The following is a 14,951-nucleotide window of genomic DNA, read 5'->3' as shown; positions in this document are numbered from 1 at the left end:
GAAGGATGATCTCGTATCCATATTCATTATATACTCTACTCGTCTTAGTCGTGTTCTACATTTGTTGATTTTTTGGGTATAACATGGGCGTTATATTTGCAGGCCTCGCCGTAATGGACGATGATGACGCATGGTTGTGCTATATTTTGTGTTGTTCTATATATCATTGGTTCGAGGACAGTAGAGCCTCGATTGATTGAGTCTCAGGATGCAATGAGTTGCAATGATATCTAACTGGATGTGTTTCACATCGGTAATTATCATCTCTTCCTTTTTCTCTTCTTTTTTCTCTTCTATATGGTGCATTTTCAGGATACTCTGGTTTTGTTGATTCTGTCAATGCAGTATTCATGGCTGGTACATGTAAAAAAACGGGTTAATATGGTTCTTTGCAGCGTTACACCAATATCAGTTCATGCACCACTTGATATCAGCTGAGGCGTGTTCTATCCTTTCCACATACATCCACGTTCAAATTATACATACAATCCATTCACAATTCTGGTACGTCCCCTTCGTAGTCTTCGTCTTCACATGGCCAGCTTGGTTGTCATGTTCGAGCAGGCTTGGTCTTTGTCTTACAAAGTTGGGCCTCTGCTCTGGATATTAGAATAGTGCTATCGACGTTCGCCCATCTACATCATATATCTGCAAGGGTACAAGTATCGGGTTGGTTGTGGGTAGCATTGGTGGACTAGTATTGACTGTGCTCTCTTTTATTCTGTTATTTCCGTTAAGGAAATGGATGCAAAAGAACACGTATGAGCCAAGAATGGCACGTGTACTACGCTCTCCGCCCTTAATCTTCACCATCCTACAGTTCTTCAGAATGGGGGAGCAAAGGAGCTAGGGCCTGTGGTGATGGAGGTATCTGCAAGAAGGACTGCCTCTCTTTACGAACTTCAGGCTGAAAGATCAACCATTGGAAGGCAAGATCCGGAGACATCTTGGTTTGATGGGTAAGGCGTAATGATAGGTCAGATACTCGCTATGAGCGTGCATGCGGACTTGAAACGTCTATATTCTTTCAAGAATAGGTTTAATAGATATTCAGCTTTCTTCAATGTGATATAAATCATGTGAAAATACTCGTTTCCTTTCTAATCTTAGTATTCTTTGCCCTAAGCAACTTGATGTAGAAGCTCTAGGCATGCAGTTTAATCGTTGCATCCAGAACGTATATTTATAGGAGTCCTTTTCTCATGGTCGTGGAGACACATAGATTATGAGTGATGGTAATAAAGCCTCTCTCAACACCGGCCGAGATCTGTTTTTAAGAGCAGGTTGCACACAAAGCATATGCTCAGAGCACAACGAAACGAAACAGAAATGATGATTTCGACATTATTACTTATTGCGATGATTAAAGTTACACCTGCAGCTCCTTTTATAGCGAGATATATTCATCCCTTCTCGCTTATCGACTATTTTTATATTTGTATTTGAATTCTCAGTTAGTTGACGAGATTTCGGTGCTGCTTGTAGAGTGTACATTAGCACGAAGTTGTCAATTTGTTGAAGATGACCCAACTACCATCATACATACAAAAAGAAGTACGTAAATATTAAATGTAATTGATACTTCGCAACCATGATCCTCCTGAAAGAGTTTGCTCAAAAATTCTTAAAATGGGTAAATCAAGGGATATTACATAAAACAGGGGTGACTATCATCTGATTTCTCACAGGGGCCCATAAAGTTTCTCAAGATAGCGCTGTTAGCCATGAAGTCCGAATGTGCGTTTGCGCATCAACTCTCGTCATTCTTTATATTTCGCTTTTCTCCGTTGTAGTTAGCATGATTACGATGAGTCTAAACAAAGTGTATGGAGACTTTTAAAGACATACCGCGGTCCCAGGTGATGAACTCATCTAAGCCTGATCCTCCAGGAACCATCGGCAGCACTGGTACCTTTTTATCAGTAATAACCTCAAGCAGAGTCGGTCCCTCAGTGTCGATCAACCACTTCAGACTGTTAAATACATGATCTGGTTTTACTACATGGCGGACTTGTAGACCCATAGCCATCGCTAGCTTCACAAGGCCGAGGTTCTTTTGATGGCAGTGAGCGTAACGATCCTCGTAGAAGAGGTTTTGCCATTGTGTAATCATGCCCTGCTCTTCATTATTCAGGATGATGAGCTTTACCCCGATATTAAATTGCGCAGCAGTTGACAGCTCGTTCAAGGTCATGGCAAAAGATGCATCACCATCAATATCAATAACAAGGGCATGTGGTTTGACAACCTTGACCCCAATCGCTGCAGGGAGAACATATCCCATTGTTCGAAGGTCACCACATGTAATGAGAGTGCGAGGGGGGCACCAGCGGAAATACTGAGCAACCCACATCTTGTGCTGACCAACTACAGTCGAGATATAGGCGCAGTCCTTTCGGCCGGCTGTTAGATTGTGTATCTCCTCAATGAGAGTTTGCGGCTTAATGGAACAAGAACGTTCAGCTCTTCCGTAGTCAGAAAAAGGCCGTCTCTTTTTCCATTTGTTAATCTGGTCAAGCCAGGACTGGCGTTGTGACATGCGTTTTTCCTTAATTCATTTGTATCTGACGGTAGGCTCCCACTTGCAACATCAGATTAAATATTGGGAGATGCCCAAACGGCACAGTATATTGTAGCGGGTTTTTTCCATCTGCGTCTATTGTCTCCATATCGGCTCCCCAATCCAGCAGGAGCTCAACAACTTCAATATGTCCACTTTGTGCGGCATGAGACAAAGCCGTTCTCTGGTTTTCATCCTTGGCTTCAATGTCCGCGCCTCTATGTAGGAGAAGCCGGACAGTCGTGGCATTTCCGCCTTGCGCGGCGAATATCAAAGGGGTCATCTGGGAATATCCTCGTGCCTCGATATTCGTATGGCCACCTAGCAGAAGCGCAACAACATCGCTGTGCCCAGCCTCTGAAGCAAGGCACAATGGTGATCTATTTTCGAGATTTTCTGGCAACTGTGGCCACCAAGCGAGAGAATCATATCCAGCTTCCACGTCAGCACCGAAGCTGCGGAGTACATACACCTCCGAGAGGACGCCTTGCTTAGCAGCTTTCCGGAGAAGATTGTCAAAGGCTAGGCATCGACTTCCAGGCACACGATCCCTAGAGATAATACCCCTAATTCCTAGTAGCCCAGCCCACGCTCCAGCATCCATGTCGGTAAACACTGTAACTAGCGAAACACCTGTCCCGAAGCCCAAAATTACATCGTGAAATTCTCGTTCCTTGATACTCTCCAAGAATTGATTCATTCCCTGTACTTTCGACATGAGATTTTCCCTTCCATAGTTACTATCCAGCATCTGAATCACGAACTCCACCGCAGCAGGTTTGTCTCTCTGAAATAAGTCACCTATGGTATCAATAATTTCAAAGCTTTGGCGGTATTCTGCTGATAGATACTCTTTCCTTGCTGCAATGGCTTCCTCAAACCGTCCAGTGGCCCGAAGAATAGCTACCAAGAGTTCAACCGATTCCAAAAACGTCGGCTGGTCATGTTCTATAAGATCTCTTCGGGTGTCCAGACTGGCATGGGAATACTCAATGGCCTTGTCAAATTCCCCAATCCCAAAGAAGGCCTTCGCCAGGAGGTGCTGAACATTCGACGCAAGAAACTTGTCCCTTTCCAGTATTTCGCGCGGACACTTTAGAATTTCAATCATTTGTCCAAACATGGCCCCCAAATAGTAATATTCTGCCAACAATCGCCTTGATTCAAGTGTGAGGGCAACCTCGGTATGAAATAATCTCACACATTCCTGCACTGCGGTAAATTCCTTATGGTAAATGAGCTCTCTAATCTTGGAGAAATTGTGGCACTCATTCAGGATCCGTTCCTTAGCCGTCATAAAGCCCTGTGCTGAAGACAAGACTCTGGCAGTATTCGGACCAGAAGGGCCTTCCTCGGCTGTAGAAACTGAAATTGTTCCTCCTTCACTGCGCATGATTATACCATACTGGTGGACCTTGTCCATCAATATTTCCATATTATTAATAATACTCTCCATTTCGATACCCTGGGTATTGTTCAGCGTTACAATATTTTCCTGTTCTTCAACAGCCTGTTTCATATCCTTGATGAGTTGTTTCACACTGATTATGTCAACAGCGGAAATATCTGGACCACTATATCGTACATAGTTAGAGACCAAATATACAGGAATGAAGTTAATATTATTCCTACCCAATACTTGCTTCCAAAACAAGTGCTGTGGCATCAGCATGGGCTTGAATTCGCTTGCACCATATATCGGAGCTTGAGAGAATTTCTCTTTCGCCCTCTTCAAAGGCCCCTTGGATTTTTTCCAAGCTGAGGTTACAATGGTTAAAGGAGATGGATAGGATTTGCAAGATCTCTGAAAGCTCATCCGAGATGGCTACCAATTGATTGATAGTCCAGAAAAGGGCCATGGCGCTCAGTGTTGAAGACAGGATACTGTTAATATCAGTCAAGTTCAGGCTTAAATGATTATGTTTCTCAATTACTGTAACACGTCTAACAGGTCGACCAGGCGATTGTCATTCTTTTGAAATAAGTCAAGGGTATGGGCAGAATCAATCATTCCTGTACAGCTCGCAGCCAAGGAAGACGCTGAGGCCGCAATGGAAGCTGGAAGAGCCATAATCGGATTGTAATCTTGATAGCGGTGTGTGAGAGGGAGGATAGGAGTCAAGAAGAGGTTGAACATGGAAATAGGCGATCAGTGCCATGCGTGGTAAAATAAAGCACGCTAGACAGAGCCGCGCGGAAAAGAGCCGAACATGGAAAGAAACGTCCATGCCAAGACGATTGTCAAGACAAGAATAAAGCCAGTAGAAAATGTGTGTAGCAATATAGCATCCTGGCCGACCTGTGCCAGATCTCGATATTACCATCATCACCATCATCAAGTTTAACGACCTTACCCAGCCTTAACCTTGAGCTATGAAGGTCTCGTTTTAGTGGGCACTAAGGAGGTCATTAGGCCCCTAATTCCCCGCGGCGCCTGCCCCGAACTGGTGCCAGAACGTTCAAATGCTCTAATGCGTCTCCTGCCCGAAGCCGCTTATCTACGCAGGGTTATTTGGGGGCCTCCTCATCCTCAAATGCGTCCCACCCCTATAAATCGGCCCTGCGACTGTCCAGGAGAGCATTTCAGTCTCGATGGACTGTCTCTCTCCATTATCATAACTACTTATTTTTGAAATATTGAACATTCGATACATAGTTATTGAAGTAGACAACCAACTACATATGTAAAGAACGATCGAAATAATACATCACTTGATGTCAAGTCTGGCCTGAGGAATATAATATGCGATTTATTGTTAATATCACACTAGTGGGGTTCGCGACCACCTCGGCAGTATTCTCTTCAATACAACCAGACATCGAAAACTGACATTGATGTTTGAAAGTTTGAAGGTATACATCTCGATCAGTGCTTAAAATACAGACAAAACACTTGTCCTATAAAGAAAAAAGAGAAAGAGAAAGAGAATGGTCTTCATATCCGTTTCCGCCACAGCCCCCGTCAACTCCCCCTTATCATCCCCAAAACTAAGCATAAACGACCTATACGCCGCCCTCGTCTACAAAGCGCGGTATCCCAAGGATTTCGTTGCTCCGATCGAGTCTTCCAGCGTCATACACGAGCACGCCGACGGGCTCACACGGAAGGTCATGTTCAAAGCTGGCACTATGGGTAAACTCGAGAAGCAGGAGGTCGAGGAGGTGGTTGATTTCTATCCGCCTACGAGGGTATGTCCATTTTCACCCTATCTGTAGAATGTTGACGCTTATGCAAATAATAGGTCGACTTCCACGTCCCAGCAACGGGGATGCGTGTGTCGAATATCATTTCATATGCATCAGAGGATACGGAGAATGAGGAGGAGCTGTATTTGACTTTTTCCTTTGATTTCCCACATCCGGAGATCACCGATAGAGAGAAACAGAAGCAGGAGGCTGAGGAGATATTGGAGCGTCATAGAAAAGGTTCGGCCAAGGTAGTGCCGCATACCATTGAGATTGCGAGGCAGATGAAAGCTGAGGGGAGGTTATAGTGGGTTGTCGACTGTATATACATATGTAGATCTTTGTGTAAAATAGCATCACTATGAACTTCGTGCTATAATACGTGACACTAAGTCTTCTTAGGCATTGAATACGATAACCTGCGGTACTCGCAGCTTGCTCGATGGATGAAGCGAGGGGCAGCGACATGGGAACACAGTTCAGCGCCAAAACTGCACCACACCAGGGAATTACTTCATAACTTTATAGATATTGCTCTGTGAGAATACTCTAAAGCTTCATCTCAACACCAGCCTTCAGTCATTTGAGCAGTCCTCAATTGATAATTCAGGTAGATATTCATAATTCACACCGCGTAAAAGAGCCCGATCATGTACGGGCAGAGTAGTCTAGACTTTCAAGACGACAAATTCATGCCAACTAAACAAGTATACTTCGAAACAAATCAGGTATTTTGTTGAATACCTTGATCTTGGTAATCGATGATAGCAAAACAGGAAGTATGGCCGCTCAAAATATTTCATGCATAGGAATAACCAATTGTCATGCATAAGCAAATGCTGAAGCCAAATGATCTATAATTATATAAAAGAATAGAAGCTAAAATATACCCTCTACATGCCCCGGTTAAACTCCAATTTCCCTCCTTCTCCCCCCTTATCCCAAAACTCTGGCTCTAAGCTCGCAGCAGCAATCGCCTGGCGCGACGGAAAAGCGCCTAAAGCTAACGGCAAGGCAAAAATAGAAGTCGTCAAAATCAAGCCGAGGTTCACCGGCGTAACTAGGCGCGGCCGCGCCTTCAGCCAGTCCATTTTCTCGAGCTGCACAAGAATCAATGGCGGCAGCACCATGATCGGCGTGGCGTTGAGGACTCGGCTGATGGCGGTCTCGCCCACGGCGATTTTGGCGGCGACTTTGCTCTTGCCTAGGCTTTCGATGGGCTCGCCGGTCAGCTCGCGTTGTTTCTTCTCTTCTTCAGAGAGCACGGGATAGACGTCAATGCCGCTGCGAATCTCCTCGCCGCGCATAAGAAGCACGTTCAAGGCTGTTGCACTGGAGACGGCGGCAAACGGGACGAGACGGCCGAGAATAAGTTTTGTGTTAGGCGAAATGTTCTTGATGCGAGGCACAATGGCGTTGAGACCAAGTGCGACGGAGCATGAGGCTGATACGGCCATCAGGTAGGATTTTACCATCATGGAGGTGGTGAGAGGGGTGGACTTGTTAGCGTTGGAGGCATTGATGGCGACATTGAGAGATTGATTGGCGATTTGCCAGAGCAGTGTGCCGGTGGTCTACTTGCGTAAGTTTGGATATTAGGAACATGCAGTGTGGGTTCATACCTGCAATCCTGGCGTGAGCATGCCTGCCGTAACAACGAGATTGGAAAGGACAAAGGAGGACATGCGGAAGGGAAGAAAAACTGGCTCGCCAGTGTCTATCATAACTGTCAATGGCTGCGATCATGGAGAAGTTGAGGGTGTATACCAGGATGCAAGGTCGAGTCGACAATCTGCTTTGCCCGCCATAACTCAGGGGACATTTCCCTCACATCGCCTTTCTTGTATGAGGTAATGGCCTTCTTGGCATTTTCGAGGCCGGACGACGAGACGAAGAGCATTCTACAACGGTCAGTACAATTCTATTCCTTCGACGTCAAGAGTCAGGACTGACCGAGGGTCTGAAATGCCGGCAGCCTCGCGCACGCGACCCCAGTACGTGGTCAGATCATATTGCGAGCGCGGAAGTTCCCTGCTGCCGGGAATGGAGGAGGACATTTCGCCTTCCAGACGATGCCAACGCTAGGTCAATCACAATGCAAGATGAGGACTCTATATTATATAAATATATGGAATGAAATGAAATAGATATCGAAGAAAAGGGAAAAAGCGGGAGCAGCATCGGAGGCGGTGAAGAGATAAGCCCAGCGATAACGGAGCCGCCGACTCTAGCCGCCGTCACCTTCGGCACAGTGCCTCACATACAGTCCTTGTTCATCATATTATTCAATTTTATCATCAATATCAATGTTAATTAATGGTAGCTACCCTCGACCTTCCGCAGCGCCTCCCCGTCTGTCCCCAGCGTGGCCTCTCCAAACTCGTCGTGTCCAGGCACCTCCAGGTCGAACTCATTCAGCACAGCCGCCTGCATGGTGATCTGCGTCGTCGACTCCAATTCCAGCACATGGCCGCCAAACTGCCTATCCTCTGACAAAAAGTGCATGTGTAGACCGCTCACAGACACGCCGTCCATGTATTTCGGCGACCAGAACCCTACCACACTCCCCTCCACATCCCTGTAGGTATTGACCTTCTGCGCATCCCCGAGTTCGGACAATGGCTGGCGCGGATACTGCTGGCCGCGAACGACGCGGGCCTTGAGATAGTCGAGGCGGAGACGGGGAATCAGGAAGAAGACGAACCGGTTGTCAATACCGTGGAATAGAGTGCGGAGGTGGTCAAGGAGGGACTGTTTGCTGGACAGGTTGACAAAGGTTGCTTGCTGTTTAGTCCGGCAGTCCTGCAGCGACGTGATCATGGCGAAGGGGAGCTCCTCGTGAGGCTCAACCACGCGTACTGCGCCCGTTGATTGGAGATGGTAGGTTGTAGAGTCGATGATCACGACTTCGCCGTTGATCGATGTCATTGTGCCCAGGCCATGGCTGCCATGCGCGAGGAGGTGCGATAGTCGGATGCCTCTCGACGCGACTCCTGCCATGAGGGCAGATGCCGTGGAATACTGATATAGTCTGTCTGCCATGTCGCTTTATACACACCCACATAGATATACGTGTACATGTATATGTATAACCCTGATCTGTGTCCGGGTTATGGTGGAAATGCTGAGACAAGGTTACGTCAGAGCAGCCACCGGGTTTGCACGGATTCTCTCTATCTCGATGCCCCGCAGCAGCAGCCACCACCTCCAACTCTCTCTCACTCTCCCTCTTCCTCAATTGATCGCGTCTATATAAAACCTATATATCCGATATATATATCCGATATATCTGGTATATATCATCAGCGGACTGATCCAATTCTTCAATTTCTCAGCTGTGACTACCAATTCACGAATATGAGACTTCAATAGAACAGATACAGACACAGCATCCCAGCCAGGTCAACGTCGATTGAGATAACACCATGTCCACCCGCAACCTCGCCAACGTGATCGTCGACTCCCTCGCCAACGCAGGCGTCAGCATCGTCTTCGGCATCCCTGGCGCCAAAGTAGACGGCATCTTCGACGCGCTGAGCGACCACCCAACCATTCGGCTGATCATCTGCCGGCATGAGCAGAATGCCGCGTTCATGGCAGCTGCAGTCGGGCGGTTGACCGGCGTTCCTGGTGTCTGTCTCGTCACGTCGGGGCCTGGCACGAGCAACCTCGTCACAGGCCTCGCGACCGCTACCTCTGAGGGCGACCCCGTCATCGCCATCGCCGGCACCGTCTCCCGCCTCCAAGCCGCGCGGCACACCCACCAGGCCCTCGACGTCGTCAAAGTCCTCGAGGGTGTCTGCAAGTCCGTCACCCAGGTCAGCGTCGAAGACCAGGTCAGCGAAGTCGTCGTCAATGCCTTCCGCCGCGCACGCAGATACCCGCAGGGCGCATCCGCCGTGGCTCTGCCCATGGACCTCATCAAAAGCACCTCTGTCAAAACCCCGCCCTTCCCCAGCCTCAGCTTCAACCCACCAACTTACGGGAGCAGCAATCCACGCCTGCGCAACGCCGCACTGGACAAGCTTCTCGCCGCCAAATCCCCCGTCATCCTGCTGGGTATGCGATCAGCTAACCAGGCCATTGTCGCTGCCACCCAGCGGCTGATTAAAGACTACACGATCCCCGTAGTCGAAACCTTCCAGGCGGCCGGGGCCATCAGCGAGGGTCTTCTTCACCGATTCTACGGGCGCGTCGGCCTATTCCGGAACCAACCTGGGGACAAAGTGCTCGCGCGGGCAGATGTCATCCTGGCTATTGGATACGACCCGTTTGAATATGACGCGGAGTCCTGGAACGTCAAGCCCTCGTGCCATAATATCATTCATATCGACTACACCGACGCCAAGGTCTCGCAGCACTATCTCCCGGACATCGAACTGATCGGGAACCCAGCCGACATCATCGACGAGCTCAACTCCAGCATGCACACGGCCCGGCCGAGTTTCTGGAATGGCGCAGAGGACGCGCTCGAGAGTATCCGACAGGAGCTTGATAGCTGGGAAGCCACGGCGACGGTGGGGATGTCCCTCAACGAGCCCGTCCAGCCGATTCAATTCGTGTACCTACTCCGGCATCTCTTACCCAAGGAAACCGTGGTTGCCGTAGACGTCGGCACCGTGTATATCTACATGATGCGGTACTTCCGCACATATCTCCCTCACCATCTCCTCTGCTCAAACGGACAGCAGACGCTGGGCGTTGGCCTACCCTGGGCAATCGCAGCGAGCTTGTCACAGAAACCTGTACCGTGCGCGGAGAAGGTGGTGAGTATTAGCGGCGACGGCGGGTTTATGTTTAGTTCGCAAGAATTGGCGACGGCGGTGCAGCAGGGGTGTAATATCACGCATTTCATCTGGAACGATTCGGCATATAACATGGTCGAGTTCCAGGAAGAGGCCAAGTACGGACGCAGCTCGGGGATTAGGCTTGGTGGCGTTGATTTTGTGAAGTTCGCAGAGGCGTTTGATGCGAAGGGGTTCAGGGTGAGGACGAGTGGGGAGTTGGAGAGTGTGATGAGAGCAGCGCTCGCGGTCAAAGGCGTGGCGATTGTGGAGGTTGTTATTGATTATAGTAAGAGTAATGAGTTGATGAGAAATGTTATTCCGGATGATTATAAGTAGGTAGATAATCTGTCGTACTAAAAGCCAAGGTACTATGATACTACATACAAATGTACTGCACGGATATCGATTGAAATTTCTCAGTGTGTGAACGGATTATCATGTTCTCTACACATGCAAAATAGATATGTTAGACGTAATTACAAATGAAAGTCGAGGCTAGTCAATCTCGACAAAGCAATTTTAGGGTATCTAATGAGATGGACAGTCTGAAAGAAAGATGAGACCATTCATCGGATGTGCAAAACATGGTATCGATGTTGTAAGATACAGGCGGATTCAGAGGATAATATTATCGGTATCGGAAGGATTTGCGTGCCAGAGGTGAGGAGGCAGCATGTGAGGTTCCGACCAAAGGATCACGAATGCGACCTCCACGCATCGGGGTAGAGCAACAGTACACACAGATGTACACTGGGGGAAGGTTGGATCGATTCAAGCCGACACATTTGGTATGCAGCCAGTGATTGCATGACTCACTAATCCTTGTTAGCAGAAATAAAATGATAAAAGGTGAAACTTACCATTGAATCATCAAGTGACCGCCGTTTTCCATTGACTTGCAAACACATCTAGTGCCATTCCCTGGGTTGGTCCGTCTGTCGCTATTCGGGGTCCCTAAATCGGGATCGGTGAGGGTAGTCGGGGATGTCGTGGAATCGCCAGAGCCAATGTCGAATCGCCCCATGCCAGGAGGGGAAGAGGGAAGATGGTTCATCGACTGAGATACAGGCATCCGCCCTCCTGCATACCTTCCCACCGTGTTTCTTCCACGTCCCTGGAGAACTTGTCTGAGTGCATGTTGAGCATCGCCTGAGTCCTCATCAGGATCTGGCAAAGTACTATCAGTGGACGCCGAGTTTCGGGTAAAATTGGCATTAGATGGGATCGAAAACCGTCTCGGCGTGTTGGTCCACTCTGATGGGATGATCGCCGACTGAGGCCGTTTAGGTCGTGAATCTGCCCACGGTGAACGACGTCCCGAAAGGGATGATGATGCATAAGAACTCTTAGAGTTTGGTCGGGAGATCGAGCCGGTTCGGCTGAGCTGTGGTTTTGTGAGAGACAGGCCTGAGAATGCGAAGGAATTATTTGTGCTTTGTACAGCAGGGTAGTCGGAGAATTCTGCAGAATCGCTTTCACTTTCGGTGGCAGACCCATCAATGTCCATTTCTGAAATCGGATCGGTGAGACCGGTGAACTGGTTGCTGCCAGGGGCTTGGAATTCGGTCTTTGCCCTACCATCTTTATCGATCTTCAAGATCAAAGATTGTGAACGAGTAGGAAGGCATGAGGAATTCGATCGTGGCAAGGGTTGCCGCATTGTCTTGACCGGAGAAACGCGTCCTTTCGGGGGAACCTTTTTGACGCCGCTGGATGAAGTGTGACTGCTGGCGAAGGAGAGTTGGCTCTGTTGACGGGAGTGTGAGGAAAGCGATGTAATCGCAGTTGTGGTATGGCTTCTGTTCAAGCTTGGTCTGAAGCCCTGAGCACGAGGGGTGAAATCGTCATCCTTCCCCTCGTCACCGGAAAATGAACCAGATGGAGGTCGGCTGTCAACTTGGCTTGTACGGCGCTGTTGCTCTCGTTTTGCTTCCTCTGTCTGATGATGGTAAGGCTGTCGAGATGGTCGAGGAGCAGTCCTTGGTTCTGAGACAGCCTGGGGAGGCCCGAACCGTCGAGCGGGCGAGCTGAGGAATAGACTTGGGTCATCTGCCTTCGCAATTAATACGCGAGGGGAAGTAGAGAAGGGGGCTGGAAATAGAGCAGCGTCGGCCGGAGTGGTTGTCCCCATGCCAAAACTAGGGTCATGGCTAAATTCGGACAAATCCAATGATCCATGTATGGTAGGGAGTGGCGGTACGTCCAGTGACTGAGGATGGGATGCTGCATTAATTGCGGTAGAAAAGTCATTGTTTGCACCGCCAAATGGATCTGTTGAAAGGTGAGAGAAGTCATTGGCATCTTGATCCAGAAAGAGCTTCTGTTGCGGGAAAAAAGGAGAGGTAGACTGGTTAATGGTTGAAAATCGAAACAAATCAGGTGAGTTTTCTAGGTTTGGAAACAGGTGCGGTGAAGCACCGATGATTCGGCTTGGTGTTTCCAAATGGGTTTCAGTGGCAGCTGACAGCCTTTTTGCACTTTCTACAAAACCCTGTCCTTCATCTGCCGGATCTCCTGCTCTCCTCCGAGACGTGCTTGTTGGGGGGGGAGTTTGTATAGTGGCTGCAGATCGAGTCGAATTGACAGTGCCCGGTCCTTCCTCCACGAAATTTGTGTTTGGCTTCGCAGCCCGCTTGCGCTTGGCAGTGTCAGTGTCCACCGGCCCTTTAGCGGTGACATTGGGTGATATGTGCTGTCCAAAGGAGGCATCCAGAGGTTGCATCGAGTGAGACGGCGTCCCAAAGGCGAATCTTTGCGGGGTCTTGAGCAATTCTGGACTCGACGCATACGGATCTGCGGTGTCCCATGTCACCCGGGGATCGTAGAAACTGGACTCAAACTTGGGGGTTTGAAAAGTAGTATCACCGAACGCTCCCGAGGTGGGCGTCCTCGTCGGAGTCTGGGGTTCGCCATTCGGGTAGTTGAAACTAAATGTATTCATAGCATCGATCAGCATGGTCATTGTGCAGTACTAGACAGAGCAATGCTCAGGCTATGGCTTGAGGCGAGCAGAAACAAAACGAGATGGTTGGACCATGCAAAATTGAGGGCAGAGACTGTCAGGAACCAGCAAGGCCAGCCATGATCCAAAGCAGGTCGTTTGCTTCCACCACGGACAATATCCAGCCTGTCAGATCCGGTTTTGACATACCTGTGGACAGGGCGATCCCAAGTCATGTTCGCAAAGATAGCCCAGCAACCATGAAAGTTTGAGCTCGAATGAGGAAGCGCAGATCGGGGGAGATGTGGAATGCTAGTGGGCGGGCTTAAGTATCTCGTGCGGAGAAGGAGCACAGGGCCGAGCTCGCACAGCCAACAGGCAGCAGGGCGGATTCACGGCCCTAACGAGGTGGAAGCTAGGCAGACAAGCCTTTACGGCATAGTCTTATCTTATTCCTGTTGGTAGAATAACGGGGCAAGAGTCAAGAATCGAGAGATGTTCAGCGAGAGAGGAGGAGGAGAAAGAGAGAAAGAAGAAGAGTGGATGGATGGAGCAAACGGGGCAGCAGCAGCAGGCAGGCAGGCAGGCAGGTAGGTGCGAGAGGGGCTGCGGGAAGGAACGAAGGGAGCGAGGAAGCCCAGGAATGCGCTTTCCTCCTTTCTCCCTTGTTCTTTCTATTCACATTCGCTACTAATTATTAATCCTATCTGCGCTTGATCTGCAGTTGCCGGCAAGCGTATCCAGAGTCGCAGCTTAAGTGAGAGAGCCGCTCGGGTGCGCACGAGAAAAGACGGCAGGGCTGGCTGGAGCTGAGGCTAGTAAGGTTGGAAGTGTTTTCGTTTTGCTGTCTTGGGCTTGGATCTAGCGTCAAATGGGGATTTTTCTTTCGCCGTGCTCCACAGGCCGCCAACCCTAAGCAGCAAGTGCCAGCATCCAGCTGGACATCGAAAAGATGATGCTAATCAAACAATAGATTCCTTTGCATTATCTACGACCGTCTGTCGTGCTCATCGGCTATTCTACTTGCGTTGGTTCCCTCTGTCTGGAAGGTAGCGGTCCTGAGTGGCTGCTAATCCAGCGATAATAAATGGAGTGTTGCCAGCCTCGGGCTAGCGAAGCTGAGGCCAATTATCGTCGCGAGGGATGAGATGATGCGGGCGCACATCGGGATAGTGCAGGATCGATCGAGCAGCTACATCGATACATGCATGCTTCTATGTACTGCGGTCAGGTCACCTACTTATCATCATAACATTGAATTATTTGTAACTATGGAATCCACATTCTATCATATATTCTGGATTCACTTTTATGCTCTATTCTATTCTCCAGTACCGGAGAACCTGGCAAGTCCTGGAAGGAGAGAGTAATCTCCGGGATCGTTGCCGTCTTTCTCGTTAGGACTCTAGGCCTGGCTGGGCCCTCGGCGGCGCCATGATTGGGCGAACCCCTGCGGCCGCTGCCCGCCTGATGCGAG

General features: G+C 49.1%; 6 protein-coding genes across 6 annotated transcripts; 2 read left to right on the top strand and 4 right to left on the bottom strand.

The window, feature by feature from the left end:
- Window positions 1-1,462: 1,462 nt before the first annotated feature.
- Window positions 1,463-2,445, bottom strand: BGW36DRAFT_155917 (thiamine diphosphate-binding protein). The gene is made up of 2 exons (XM_046209550.1): window positions 1,849-2,445; window positions 1,463-1,782 (listed from the first exon to the last, which is right to left on the bottom strand). Exons 1-2 carry the CDS (start codon window positions 2,351-2,353, stop codon window positions 1,751-1,753), a joined length of 537 nt encoding a protein of 178 aa, XP_046073632.1. The 5' UTR covers window positions 2,354-2,445; the 3' UTR covers window positions 1,463-1,750.
- Window positions 2,446-2,564: 119 nt separating this feature from the next.
- Window positions 2,565-2,951, bottom strand: BGW36DRAFT_258853 (ankyrin repeat protein; the record flags this gene model as incomplete). Its single annotated transcript, XM_046210050.1, has 1 exon — window positions 2,565-2,951. A coding segment is annotated over one exon (387 nt), but the record flags the coding sequence as incomplete, so codon positions are not given.
- A 2,405-nt stretch (window positions 2,952-5,356) lies between these two features.
- Window positions 5,357-6,187, top strand: BGW36DRAFT_406988 (uncharacterized protein). Its single transcript, XM_046219024.1, has 2 exons — window positions 5,357-5,749; window positions 5,803-6,187. The coding sequence occupies exons 1-2, from the start codon at window positions 5,489-5,491 to the stop codon at window positions 6,052-6,054; spliced, it is 513 nt and encodes a 170-aa protein (XP_046073630.1). The 5' UTR covers window positions 5,357-5,488; the 3' UTR covers window positions 6,055-6,187.
- Window positions 6,188-6,639: 452 nt separating this feature from the next.
- On the bottom strand, window positions 6,640-8,788 carry BGW36DRAFT_293918 (putative mitochondrial cation transporter; the record flags this gene model as incomplete). Its single annotated transcript, XM_046211041.1, has 5 exons — window positions 6,640-7,320; window positions 7,369-7,463; window positions 7,514-7,647; window positions 7,700-7,827; window positions 8,081-8,788. 5 exons carry the CDS (start codon window positions 8,786-8,788, stop codon window positions 6,640-6,642), a joined length of 1,746 nt encoding a protein of 581 aa, XP_046073629.1.
- Window positions 8,789-9,171: 383 nt separating this feature from the next.
- On the top strand, window positions 9,172-10,869 carry BGW36DRAFT_426836 (putative acetolactate synthase; the record flags this gene model as incomplete). Its single annotated transcript, XM_046220324.1, has 1 exon — window positions 9,172-10,869. One exon carries the CDS (start codon window positions 9,172-9,174, stop codon window positions 10,867-10,869), a length of 1,698 nt encoding a protein of 565 aa, XP_046073628.1.
- Window positions 10,870-11,161: 292 nt separating this feature from the next.
- BGW36DRAFT_426835 (PHD finger domain protein) lies at window positions 11,162-13,495 on the bottom strand (the record flags this gene model as incomplete). The annotated part of the gene is made up of 2 exons (XM_046220323.1): window positions 11,162-11,348; window positions 11,394-13,495. 2 exons carry the CDS (start codon window positions 13,493-13,495, stop codon window positions 11,162-11,164), a joined length of 2,289 nt encoding a protein of 762 aa, XP_046073627.1.
- Window positions 13,496-14,951: the final 1,456 nt, after the last annotated feature.

The sequence above is a fragment of the Talaromyces proteolyticus genome (assembly GCF_021365285.1).
Source record: "Talaromyces proteolyticus strain PMI_201 chromosome Unknown BGW36scaffold_5, whole genome shotgun sequence".
Lineage (NCBI taxonomy): Eukaryota > Fungi > Ascomycota > Eurotiomycetes > Eurotiales > Trichocomaceae > Talaromyces > Talaromyces proteolyticus.
The sequence above is the reverse complement of the archived record's forward strand: the minus strand, read 5'-3'. Positions and strand labels throughout refer to the sequence as shown.